Here is a 13962-nt window from a genome sequence, read left to right on the forward strand (position 1 = left end):
TTTAAGACGTCTGAAATTACCGTGGATGGGTTGACATGGGCGTGTAGACACTAAAGGGCACCTTGTGTGTCTTGTGAGACATCAAGGGATGTGACAAAACATTGGTATGAGATTGATACCACTCTGCTGGCTGTACTGTAAAGATGTTAGCTTAGCTTAGCAAAAAGACAGTGAGTCTGGCTGTGTCCAAAGATAACAAAGCTCACTGATGAACGTGTTATTTCTTTCTATCTGAGAGCAGGAGACTAAATTGGATTTCTAAGCCCTTGTAAGTAAGTTTTGCTGGTTGTTACAGAATGTTTAGGACGTCAGTGCGTTCTGATTTGTTATGACTCTAAGACAGAGGGGTTTCTTTATATAGATTGTATAAAGTGGGAGCAAAGGTTAAATGCCATGTATGAGAGTAGTGTCCCTGTCACTGAATTGATGTGGTGTGTTGTAGTTTTTGAGGGTGATATAAAGGTCTGCTTCAGATTATTCCCCAAACCATGTCCCCTCTACTGGAAAAAAAAAGGAAGGAGAAGAAGAAAGAAAAGAGAAAAAAGAAATACAGGTGTCGCTTTAGTATCGGCTTTCAAAAACACACATCAGTCCAAGCGGAGTGTGCAAGTCATGGCTGGAGGCAGGGAAAGCAAAGTAACGTCAGCTCCAAATCTTTCATGACACTGTTATAAACTTTCCTTCCGCTGCTGAGTTTTCCTCTCCGCTCAGCTGATGTCATCACCTCGTCTCACCCTCTTCAGCCTGCCTGTGAACGCCAAAGAGCAGAGGTGTCACCTCAGCTCACCTCTCATACGCTTTGTTTCACATTATATGATGATAGAAATGACACTCGGGATGGGTCCTAAGATTCACCTGAGACCTGAGAGCCTGAGACGATCACGAGCTCACCTGGCATGTTTGGCTTTGGAATGCTATCCCCATTAGCTGCGTGAATGTCAGACACTGGTTTATTAAAACTATAATATGTTAGCCAGAAACCCACAACAACTTTGGTGAAAACCATTTTTCCTATGCAGTAGCAGCCACAGGTTGCTACAAGTCCCTGTTTGCCCTCTCCGTCTGTCTCCCCGTGATGTTCACGTACATTCCTGTGTGACACCTGGAAGCTGAGGGCTCAGCACAGGAAGGTAAGAGCCTGAACAAACATGGAGGTGTTCTCCTGAAACTGTGGTTTAGGGTCCACACCCTGCACACTTGTGAGTTCAGGTGAACGTGATATGATAATGTGGATGTCTGTTTGCTCTCCCCAACTGTAAATCTCATTGTTTCTTCACAGCACTTTTTAACCACCATCTTGATGGTCTGCATCATTCTACACTCCTGATTATGAAGAAGACGGAGGGCATCTGCAATGAGTTTCAAATTCCAAATATTTAGTATGTAAGCACATGTTGCCTGTGTCTTGTACACCAGCAGGGGACGATGGTCAATTTGACCTGTTGACTGCCCAGCTGTCCTGTCAGTAACCTAGGCAACTGATGTTTCTACTGCCTCAAAATGGAGCAAAACTAGCCAGCCGCCAAACCATCTGAGAGGTAATGTGAGGAAGCATTTTGGATTCAACATCGAAAAATACGGCATAAAGATGAGGCTGGTTGCTGACTTTGTATAAGGAAACTGCTGCACAGTAACGTACGTCACCCCAGCGAGGCACAGCGATGTTCAAACATCTGTTTATTCAAACCTGTTACCTCCCAGTAGATCATACACTCTGCTCCTCTATGCCAACACTTTGGTATAAGCTAATGTTGACCTATTATGGGTGACAAGCGTACAAAAATAATTGATGGAGTGCCCGTAGACTTGAAATTTTCTACGTGCAAACTCTTAATCAGCTAAAAGTGTTCGCTACAGCTCTGAGACAACTGCAAAGAAGTAGAAAGTACAACGTTTGCCTGTGAAATCGTGTGAGGCAGTGGCTTAAGATAGTCATCAACCTCATTTTGGCAGAAAGAGAAATGTAAAATGATTAATTTGTGGTCTAGGGAGGATTTATGTACTAGGACTCTTTGTTAGTGATCAGCAGCCAGGTGTAATAGTACCAATGTGCTGACATCAGTAAAGATGCCAGACACGAGTCTACTTGAATATTTTGGAAAATATGCCTCTTCACTTTCTGGCCAGGAGATACGTGAGAAGATAGATATCACTCTCATGTTCATATGATAAATACAGCATGAAGCTACCACTAGCAAGTGGCAGTCAGCGCCTATCAACACTGGGATTTGAAAATAAGGGACATTTTCCGATGTCCCATCCCACCACCCTTATCACTGTCCACTCACACACCCCTCACATTCAGACAAGGCTACACACAGTGAAGCCTGTTTTAAAATATCAGAGCAACGAGGATTGACTTAACTAGCTCCTCCAAGAACTTAGTGACCTCCCATAGTCCAGCCGGTGTGCTGCTGTCGACTTCGGGAAAGGCCAGCCTGGAACTGAGCCGTTTGATGGCGGGTCCACAGAGGCGGGAGTGCAGAGTTGGACAATAATCTAATTCTGCAGAATTCAGGTTGAATTCTGAACTCTCGCTCATTTCCAGGGTGGTGTTAGATTAATTCATTAATGTTCTGCAGGACACATGGGAAGCTTTGGCGGGCCCGATGTGGTCTGCAGGTCAACAGTTGACTATCACTGCTTTATGCTAAGCTAAGCTAACCTGCTGCTGGCAGAAGCTTCACATTTGCCATACAGACATGAAGGCAGTATTAATATTCTTAGCTAACGCTCAGCAAGAAAGCGAGTAAGAGCATTTCTGCTCTTCTGCTGGTCGTTCTTGCTTCACCATTCCTTTAAAAGACCAAAACATCTCACACAAAATGGCAAAGACTTTACTCAGATCTGTAACATTGTTTCAAAGTGTCCCTCTATGTTCTTCTTCCCCGTCACGCCCTCTTTTTGTTGGCTAACCTGCGGGTTTGGTTATTTGAGAGAGAGAGAGCATTTTGTTTGTCTCTCTCTCTCTCACACACGCACACACACACACACACACACACACACACACATACACATGCTCACACACATCTCTCCTCCCCTTTCCAACTGTGTGCCACATGAAAGCAGTGTACACCCGTCTCTGTGTCAGCGGTGTGTTATTAGTATCCAGAGACTCCAGAGTGTCTGCTTCACTGTCACCTCCCACAGCCTTCTTTACACGCACTCTGTGTGTGTGTGTGTGTGTGTGTGTGTGTGTGTGTGTGTGTGTGTGTATAATATATAGATGGGTGCAACCTGTATCTGTTGTCTGACTCACTCTGACAGGCACACCAGGAAAGCACCGTCAGCACACTTTCAATGCCTTTGTGTGTGCATGTGTGTGTTCTGCATCCACACAAAAAGTACACACAGAAAATAATACACTGGTAGCTGATTCAAATATAGACATTTTATTTTTCACTTATGTTCTGACAGTAAAATGCTCCTAAGGCACAAACTGTTGTGCCACTTTTGATCTACAGCTGACACTATAAATAAAAGACCTGAGTACAGCACGCAGTAATAGAATATATATATACAACTTCTTTTTCAAATGTTTTAGCACCAACTCGCTATCACTTTTGCTCTTGATAGTGTTTTTTTAAGAGGTCAGGGCTTTGTGGTGTTTGTGAGCTGGAATTAAAGGGCTTCCCCATCAATTTTACCCATAAGCATCAATTTAGTTATCATGAAGAGTTCTACTGAGCCTGTGAAAACAGTGGTATAATGTCTTCTGTGACTCCGGGGAAGCTTTGTCAAGTCTGATAAAACGACCCCGATGATGTCATAGTGATGTCATCCTCTTGGACATTTCAATTTTCTTAAAGAAAGAATGTGTTAATAAGTCACCATGGAGTTTGAAAGAAGTACAAGCAAGGAGGGACTAATGAAAGACGCCAGTGAGCTGCATTATGGGTTCGCAGTAAACCTGCTGATCAACCAGAGGATATATCAGGGTCGCATTTTGCCTCACCTAGGTGTGAAAAGTACATTTGTATTAAGGTGGAGTACCAGCAGGGGGCAATAATGACAGGCGCAAAGGACAAATGTAGTAAAAAGAGCAAAAAAGTCCTCCTAAGGGTGGAGGTCAGGGTAGAGTGGTGGATCTCACACTGGAGATCTTCAGTGTTTCAAATCTTCATGTTTCCTAAACCTAACCAAGCTGTGACCGTCACTTGAAATGTTTCTCCACAAACGTTAGTGAAAGTGTTTTTGCTAACTTGACATCGAAAGGAGAACCTGTTTTCACGCCAAGGTGACACAGAAGGTAACACTGTCATAGTGGACCAGCAGGTCTATTGCACAATGAGCTTGATCAATTCGAGAACCAAACATCAGGATATCTTGGCCTCCGCTGTTTTGTATTCACCGATTCTTTTTTAGAAATGTGTTCCCCAACTTTTTGAAAGTTGGAGGCTGAATATGTGCAGGAGCCCTTAAAAAGCACAAAAAAATCCATCAAACGTAAATTAGTGAGTGCTGCAAGGAGTATTCAGATCCTTTGTACTAATACAACATTGTAAAAATACTCCTGCATTGAAAACTGTATGCTAGTAAAAGTATGTAAGTATAATCAGGAAAATGTACTTTAAGTATTAAAAGTACTCAATGCAGTAGAATGTCCCCTGTGACTGTTATATGTTACAATGTTATTACAAATCAATCGTGCATTAAAAGGCAGGATTTTAGTTGGTTGAGGGTTTTGTGTAGAACTGCAACTGCTGATTGTTTTCCTCAGTGATGGACTGATTGTTTGGTTTGTAATAATAGTGAGAGAGGCCGTCACAATCACCCAGAGCTCAAAGTGTCACTGTCACACTGGTTGTTTTGTCCAACAGTACAAACCGCAAAATTATTGCAAAATAAATAACAGTAATTAAAAAGCAGAAAAGATCTGCGAAGACCAGCAAGTGTGAATACTTTTGACTTGTGAAATCAACATTTCAAGGCCTGGTATCATCTTTTTTATTCCACAAATTATCCTTATCTGGCACCTATACTACCCACAGTTTGGTCGGAGATTCAGTTGTGTTATGCTATTAGCAGCTAATGTAGCCTGGAGCTGTTAGCTTCAAGCAGACATGAGGAATGGGCTGCAGACATTTGGTAACCTCCCTTCCTTCTGACGCCACACCTCTGCCTCAAGTGACATCACACAAGGCATTTTTTTATCAGACTTCACACAGCTCCCCCTGGAGCTACAAAAGGCTTCCTACAACACAACGTTCTTGCTCGTTGTCGTGTAGATTTTTAACCCCAGCCTTACCACTGCACCAAGAGCACGTTTGAGCTTTTCACCTGCAAACCAGCTCCAGTTCACACACTACTTTAATCTGCTCCAGGTGTGTTTTACAGGAAATAAACCCCTTTAGACAAAAACTATGTGGATGAAAACATTGTTTGGACAGCAATTAATGAATGCAGGTAAAATGTGCTGCAGCTACAGAATTAGATCATCCACTGAATCCATGACGGTGATGTCCATGATGTTACTCTCATAAAATACTCCTGCTGGAAAATGACTTTGAATTCAGTTTCTAAACTGTCTGATTTAAAAAAAAAAAAAAAGAAAGAAAGAAAGAAAGAAAGAAAGAAAGAAAGAAAGAAAAAGACCCTTTCAGGGAGTAATTCAGTGTCTCTCCATGGTTTGTTTCCTGTGTTGGGTCGATATCGATGTTTTATTTTAAAAGGTTATCAGCCTTTCAGTGTTGTTCACCTTTTACGTGGTGTCTGAGCACAGCTACCGCACACAGTCATGTTTGGTGTAAATCGAAAGTCTCACATGCCTTATAGATCCTCATGCTGGTGTGGTGGTCTTTCATCGGCGGCAAAGCCTGGAAGAATTTCAGTAGTATTCACTTTCAGAGTGAAAATGCTGTGTCAGAGGCCTTTCCCAGGAGAAGATTTTTTGGTATAAATATGGTCAGATTTAAAATATTAAATATACAAAATATTATCAGTGATTTCAAAGAAACATGTCAGTATCAGTCTCAGCACCAAAAAAAAACCCACATCAGTCCCCCTAATCTCCATGATAACCTCTACGTTGTGAGTTCATAAACTTCAAAGCTGAAGACAACAGGGTGAGTGAGGCCACATTTACTGTAGAAAAGCCTGTCTGACAACATGCGTGTCAGGTTTTACAGTCACGACTCGTGTCTGATGATCGCTGTCAGGTACTTTTGGCACTCCAAATCATCCAAAGAAAACGCCCCTGGTGTTTTTGCACAGGGCTCCAGTCACACTGCTGTGCAGAGAGCATGCTTCAATAAACGGCTCCCATGCTCTGTGTGCCTGACGGTGCTGTTGATGGTGTGTGGTGCGTCGGGCCAGACTGTGGCAGGCCTAAATGTGCCCCCTGCTGCTGGTACCAGTTCTGGTGTGTGTAATCTCCCATGCAGGCGGGCGAGGAATCAACTGGAGGCTGGTAGGGACCCTGCCCCCTGCTGGTAGGATCCACCATCGCATTACTCTTGACGCTGCTGCTGCTGCCGTTTGTGTTGTTGCTGCTGCTGTTGTTGTTGTTGTTGTTACTGTTGCTGCTGTTGTTTTCCCACACAGCTGGGGATGGGGGAGAGTTGCAGGCCATGGAATCGCTGGCGTCCGGACTGTGTTCAAGAGGAATATCCCCGAGCGGAAACTCTCCGTTCTTGTAGAGCTTCTTAAACTTGGAGCGACGGTTCTGGAACCAAATTTTGACCTGGAAGGAAAAGGAAGTGTTGAGGAAAGTTCAGCAATATGAACTAAATTTCCAATATTCGCTCTTGTTTTAGCTCTGGTTTTGTCTTCACCAACTACTTAAGGTGAATATCTGACCTTTTAGCAGCAAAATGTCCCACTATGAGTTTTTTCAAATGAAATGAGTTAAATGAGAATGAGAGAGATGAGGTAGAAGCGGCCCAGAACAGTCACGCTGCGAACCATGAAACCAAAAGATTGAGCTGAAAAATGCTAGAATTCTTTATAGAGCTGAGGGGAACTGCAGTTCTCTGAGGGTTTGACTGCTTTGAAATTCACATATATAGTCCCTTGATCCATTGTTAATACAAAACAATTGATTATAGCAGCTTTAACGCTGGTCTGGCTTTTCTTTTTTTAGCATCTTAAGCTTCTTTTTAGCCTCTAATTGCTCATTGTTTTGGTTTCTTTCCTGTAAACTCCACTTTTAGCAACCTTGTTTCTAGCAGCCGTTTTCAGTGAAAAACCTCTGGGAAAGCCATCATGCACTGCACGGCCAGCACACAGCCAAGGTTAGCACATAGCGGGTGAACAAAGTGGAGCATTTAGCAGCTAAAGAGACAGATGCGTTTCTCAGGAAATGGTGGAGACCAAAGACAGAGCTAAAAGAGAGTGAATATTGGGCTTACATTCATCACGTGGCAGAAATCCAACTTTAAATGAATGCTAATGTTGCTCTGTGACTGCTGGATGTGTGAATAGGAACTTTGTTTGGCAACAGCTTGTTCTTTTGCCACCAAGTCATGCAGCTTTAAAGAAGTTTTCTGCTGGCTTTATTAACTTGATATGCGCAAGCAAGTACAATATCCATTTATTTTGTTGTCCCACTTGGTTTCAGTTCATTACCCTAATCTGAGCTATTCAAACATGACACTATCTAAGAACTGTTACTGGCCAGCGGGATGCAACATTATGTAATGTCGTTATTTGCAAAAACAACACTGAATCCATAAGGAGACGATAAGGTGATGAGGCGGATTGTGCTCATGCCTTTGTTTTCTTTGAGCTTGTGGATATAAACCAAGCATAGTAATGAACAATGATTTACAGCAGCTGTGATAAAACAGCCCATGCCACAAGTGTGTTTTATCAGTCGAGCAAAGATAAGTCATATTGTAGTAAATCATTAGGGCAGAAAGGGTAAGACTACATAAACCAGACAGTGACAACTCACCACTGCATTCAGCTCGATTTTATTCTCAATTTATTTTCTTCAATGTTCTCTTAGAAGCTTAGTATGGGTTGTTTACGATCATTTATATAAGAATATTCTGAAGAAATAGATTAGTTAATCAAAATAGATCTTGTAAAGTGCCAATAATGTTCAAAGTTTCTCACTCACTCATTCATACGTCTGCCAAGAAACTTCATTCAAACTTGAAGATGTCACCACTCTTTGTGCTTAATCATGTTAGCTCAGCGTTTTCATGGCTTTTAATTCATTAGTCAGTAATCCCAGCTCAAGTGTCTTTTCAGACATTTGCATTGGTATGTATGACAGTGTTCAAACCTACAGTAAGCTGATCGCAGACTCTTCAGGTCTTGGATTTACAGCGCACACGCCTCGACTATCTCTGGCGCTTTAACTGGAATGTCTGCTTTCAGCTTCAATGCATCACGTGACACTTCAACTAATTCTCACTTTTTAATTGTCAGCCCAGAAACTCCAGCATTTCACCTGCTGTCAGTCGTCACTTATCAATCGACGCTTCAACTGTTTTCAGCGCACTTAAACTGTCCCTGGAGGTTCGACTTCAGCTGAGACTACATGCACAGCTTCAGTTTGAAGTTTCTGGAAACATCAAATGCTCTCAGCTATCACATTTCAACTGTCTTCAACTGTTTTGGTCTCTTACACTTTAAAAGATATTTCAACTCCTTTCAGTGCTTCAACTTCAGCTGACACTTCAATTACTTTACGTGCTTCAAGTCAAACTGCGAGTCCCATTCAGTGTCACATGCAAAAAATGGAGGCATTTTCACCCCTTTACGTTATTTTCTGTGTAAGAGAGCACACTTCAATTTTCTTCAGAAAACGTAGTCTTCTCTCATTTTTGCTGCACTGTATTACATTTCTGTTACTGAATGGCGCTGGAAGTCGCAAACCTGCAGCCTCACCTGTGTCTGTGTGAGGCCCAGCTGGGCGGCGAGCTCGGCCCGCTCCGGCAGGGCCAAATACTGTGCCGACTGGAATCTCCTCTGCAGGACTGCCAGCTGGTAGCTGGAGTAAATGGTCCGAGGCTTGCGCATCTTCTTCGGCTTCCCGTTGACCATCCGAACCTCCACGTCCGGCTCCTCTTTCACTACGGGAGGAAAGAGTAAAAAGTCATGTAATAACCTATTATGACAGACAAAAAGTCAAACAAAGAAGTCTTTTTCGTCAAACAGTGCAATGAATCTGTATAAGGTCTCTGCAGGGCAGTTTCTGCACAGAAGTTGTAGCACAAAAATAGCCACGGCCACTACAACCCCGAAATTTCAAAGAAATTCCGCCAGCACTCTGAACTTATAATTTTGGTCTGAGTGTCTCCCACATTCAGAGGGAGGGAGCAAGGAAAGGAGGGAGACAGAGATTTATAGGTGCTTTTCATGTCGCCTCGAGGCCCGCTCGTACACATCGCTCCCCGTTCGTGCTCTTATTCTTGTATCCCACTTTTTGTTGTCTTTTAGAGATGCAACCAATCGTACACATTTGTTCAGCGCATACAGTATTTATTACTACTAATATATCATTACTGTTAATTACTACTAATAATTATTACAAATATTTATTACTACTAGGAAATGTAGTTGAGTATTATTATATTTCATATGTATTTACAGCTATTTACAAATTGTGTGTAATACACTTACGTGTTTCTATTTCTGTTATTTACTGAACAGATTTAACTAAAATATATTTTCAAATAATCATACTTCATTATTAAAAATGATTCCAAATTTAGAAATTGTTTGCCAATATTTATTACTAATGATCATATTTTATTGGTGATGATGTCATTACACAATGCATATAATATTTTTAGGACTTTTTTTTCGAATTTGCATTATTTTACATTACCACTGAGGACACTGACATAATGAATTTAGTATTTTTTTTCTCTGAATTTTAGCGACCTAGAGGAGACTTTACACTCTATAATTAAACATGTACACATAGTGGGTGTTTTAAAGGCTGATTCCTGTGTTTTTGGACTCAGCACATTTAAAATTTAACTACTTTAGGACCAAAAGAAATCAAGGAATCCAGATCCAAAATTGTAATTTTGGGGGGAGGCTTTGAAACAGCACTTTAGACCGTCATGATGGGAGTTGAGAAAGTGGAATTATTAGAACAATTAACTTGATAAATACAATATGAAAACTGACTCTTTTTTTTTTTTTTACAAAACCTTTCATGAGCATCATGTCAATTTTCTGAGGGGAGTGGGCGTCCATTTGCGGGCCTAATGATGTTAGCATTACTATTGTTTCTCCAGGAATGCCCCTGAGCTATTCATATTTCTTCTACTTATCAGTTTATTTATTTTTATTAATTAGGTATTTGCATCTCTCTATCTCTCTATCTATCTATCTACATACAGAGAGATATGTATCTGTCTGTCTGTGTGTCTGTCTAGTTATTTATTTATTAGTTTGGGTGTGGCCACAGGCCTTGCATGATAAGACGCCGTCCCCAGTGGATGATTCAAAGGCCAAGGCTGACTGACATGTCGTGACACCTGATGTGCATGGCTGTGGGCCAAAGTCCCCTGGGGCCATTTCCAGCAGTCAACTCCCAACTGGAATGCCAAAAACAGTACACCAGTCTGTCGAGTTTGTTTTTCCTCTGTAGTTTGCACAGACACACCATCCAAGCTCGAAAAAGAGCCAGAAAAAAAAAAAAGTTTTTAAACACAGTCTGGCTGTGGGGAAACTTAAAGAGCCAAAGTGAAGTTTGTTGTTCCAAATGTCTTTAATGTTCTTGTAAATGTAGGATCTATGTAGTGAGTTTATAGTGGCCTTATGGCATCACATGAATATCTTATGGTATTCCCTACAAGAAGTTTTTATCTTTGTTATGCAGAGAACAGAATGACAAATTAATTTATGTTAGCAGTGACTGTTTAGGTTACCTATTTAGTGCAAATAAACCAACTGTTTGTTAATGAATTAGTTCTTCGTGCCTAACATAGGTGAAGTTGAAAAGTCACTGGTTAGAACTCAGTCGTGGCATCCATCCAAGGACTTTTACAGTGATCTCCATTTCCCTATCAAAATAAAATCTGACAGCAAGTCAATGACAAGGTGTCAAATGTCAAAGATGAAAGACAAAGCTGAGTTTACCTCCGTCAAACTCAAAGACCTTTTCCTCCAACCTCAAACTTTATCTCGTCTGAAATGATCTCTTGTTTCCTTTTCCCCCACAGACACCTCCCCCTCTCCTATGCCCCCCCTTGAGTCATAAAGTTAGTTCATTTTGGGAAGTTGTGACCAACACTTACACCAAACCCCATTTGAATTTATAAAAATTTGAGCGTACTCTGCGACATCCCTGGCACAGAAAACCAGAAGCTGCTCTTGTAACAACTCTGACTTTATTCTTCTTCCAGCCAAATAAAATTAAGATTCTGTTAGCAGGAGCAACTAGCATCCCATATTCACTCTGGAGGCCGGATTTTCCTTCCTTCTTTTCTTTTCTTTTTTTTCTTAATTTTATTTATTTCATTTTGAATCTTTACAGCTTGATAAGTAACAGGTCATCTGCCCTGAACACTGGTATTTCCTGAGCAAAAACAACCATATCTGAAAAGACAATAAATAACATTAAATGTCAGTAAATGCCACTCATGCAACTGCATTTAACATGGGTGGGGAAAACAGACATGACTTTAATATCAGAAAAAACTACAAATTTATACAATATATTTCAGTCATGCAGACACTGTGGCAGGGTGTATGTACTGTATAAAATATATAAGGGATAGGAGAGAGTGTCTCAGTCTCCCCTGCAGTTTAAGTGCACTGTAATTCAGACTCCTCACTAATCATCTTGTAATGATGGAGATTTAGGAGTTCAAGATAAAGACAGCACCATCTAAATGCTTCAAAATATTGTGACACACAACGTAAAAAGAGTTTGAGACGCAGTGGAAAACCGATGGAAAGGAAATAACTTCACTTTCCTCGTGCGTAAAACTCATGCGCAATTACTGGGTTTATATGGCTAGACATGAGCACTTGCCATACATCAGCCAGGTGGTCAATGTGGCTTTTCTCGTCCTGGGACAATGGAGGAGAGGATGTTTCGCAGTGTGTAAGAGGGAGAGCGGCTGTGCAATATGTCTGACCTCTATTCCTTCATTAAACTGATCCAAAATTCTGACCAGTGATCGGTCAGTTCTTCCCGTAATGTAGACATTTAGGCGCGGAAGCTGGAACTTACCACTGTCCTGCAGCGTTGACTGTACCTCCCTACTGAACGCACCGTGCTCTCTGTACGCTGCATGGGGGTACGGGTATTCTGCCTTGCCAACCGGGTAGGCACCGCCTGGACCCATCCCGTTCAAGTTATAGTGGTGGTACGCGTACGGGTTCATGTGTTGAGCTGAGTACGACTGCTGCGCCGGGTAGAAATCCTGCGAGCCGTGGAGGGCACTCTGGCCGCTGTAGAAGCCCATATCTGTGGATGAGGACTCCGGGAGGGTCGGGGAATCCTTGGCGGCCGAGATGGAGCTCCCAGGAACGGGGAGGGAAGGTTTCTTCTCCTCGAAGACAGGTGAGGATTGGCCGTTCATTCTCAGGCTTTTCTTGGTGTTAGCTCTGGACTGTAAACCAGGAGTGTTCAGAAGTCCTCACAGTCTGGAGCTGGCGTTCCCAAACTCCCTTGACGCAGCAGCCGGGCTGTCCACCGTGGCGGCGCCCAACCCAACTAGAGCTCGTAATTACAGGGCGCGCCGAGCTGAGCCAAGCCGGGCAGGACTGAGGGGAGTGGATGTCTCCTTCTCATTGGCTCGCCTGCTCGCTCCCTGCCTCTGCCCTGAGGCCAAGACAGCGCTGACTGTCGCCTGTCTGGCTCCCTTCTTCTCCCCACAGAAACCTCCAGTAAGCCTCTCCTCGGGTCTGCAGCAGAGCGCATAAACAGTTGGCAAGCCCGTAAAGTCCTCTAACTAACATTTACCTCGACATATCCCGAGGACTTAACAACATGCGAGATTCTCAGCAGAGTAGATAAAGATTTACCAACAAAACCGCGCATAATGGTGTTGTGATAAGGAGTGTTTACGCATTAGCTTTACGCCGCTGCCTCCCATTCAAATGCAGATAGGGAGCCAAGCGCGGCTGTCGACCCATGTTGAGAGTTATTTACAGTTAATCAAGGCTTATTTTTTAAACGGCTTTTCCTGCTTTACATGTGTTGACTTGGGGCCCTGGCTTCTCCCATGCCTCAGGGAAGAGGGACGGCCACCATAAACCTTTAGGTGTATGGAACATTCCCAAAGGACACTGTGAGCGCATGGTAGTGACAACACAAGGAGAATTTACACTGAGAGCTTCAGTGTGACAGAGTGAATCTATATCAATGAGCTACGAGTGATTTGGTTCAGGGTTCAGTCAAATCTGACTGAACAGACCCTGAATGTGTCCTCCTGGAAAGAGAGAAACGTTCTCGTTACAAACTCGACGGACTAATAGCTGCCATGACAGATATTCTTCTCACACACACACATCGGCCTAAAAGTGACATTTCCATGAACCGAAGGATTTAAACCGAGCTGAAGTTGGACATTCGATGTTCACTCTGGGTCGCAGTTTTGTTTTTTGTTTTTTTTTGTTTTTTCCAATAGCTTCCATGTCATGTGACCTATTGACTCCAAACAAACACAGGGTTGTTGTACTACTCTGGACAAATAAAACCCACCCTATAAAGTCACTTCATTTACAAATGGGACATTTCCAGTTTCCTTTTTTTTTTTTTTTTTTTGGCCTTTTGCAATGCTGTCTCGTCCATTTCAACACACTGAACCTGGAAACCTCTGTCAGTCATCACACTGGATCTGTCGACGTTTTATATGATTGGGGTCATTTTTATATGTACATTTTTCTATCAAACACCAAGTTGTTTACATAATTGTGTCGAGTGTCTTTCTATGTCACTGCAGTTTCTCAGTGGCTCACCCACCAGATCCCGGCTGGTCGCAGTGTGCTCACAAAGACTGAAACAAGAGGGGGAAAAAAAAATGCTTTTTTTTTTAGAAAATA

At 42.4% G+C, this 13962-nt stretch overlaps 1 protein-coding gene across 1 annotated transcript; it reads right to left on the reverse strand.

The window, feature by feature from the left end:
- Positions 1 to 5634: 5634 nt before the first annotated feature.
- Positions 5635 to 12607, reverse strand: LOC143334345 (homeobox protein Dlx3b-like). Its single transcript, XM_076753110.1, has 3 exons — positions 12146 to 12607; positions 8839 to 9023; positions 5635 to 6682 (listed from the first exon to the last, which is right to left on the reverse strand). Exons 1-3 carry the CDS (start codon positions 12495 to 12497, stop codon positions 6248 to 6250), a joined length of 972 nt encoding a protein of 323 aa, XP_076609225.1. The 5' UTR covers positions 12498 to 12607; the 3' UTR covers positions 5635 to 6247.
- Between the last annotated feature and the right edge of the window lie 1355 nt (positions 12608 to 13962).

The sequence above is a fragment of the Chaetodon auriga genome, chromosome 16, assembly GCF_051107435.1.
Source record: "Chaetodon auriga isolate fChaAug3 chromosome 16, fChaAug3.hap1, whole genome shotgun sequence".
Taxonomy (NCBI): domain Eukaryota; kingdom Metazoa; phylum Chordata; class Actinopteri; order Chaetodontiformes; family Chaetodontidae; genus Chaetodon; species Chaetodon auriga.

Coding starts and splice junctions, on each gene's coding strand:
- LOC143334345 (XM_076753110.1), bottom strand. CDS start 12,497: ATGAACGGCCAATCCTCACCTGTCTTCGAGGAGAAGAAACCTTCCCTC. Junction 9,024..12,145: donor GTCAACGCTGCAGGACAGTG/GTAAGTTCCAGC, acceptor TTCCTCCCGTAG/TGAAAGAGGAGCCGGACGTG. Junction 6,683..8,838: donor TGGGCCTCACACAGACACAG/GTGAGGCTGCAG, acceptor TTTTCCTTCCAG/GTCAAAATTTGGTTCCAGAA.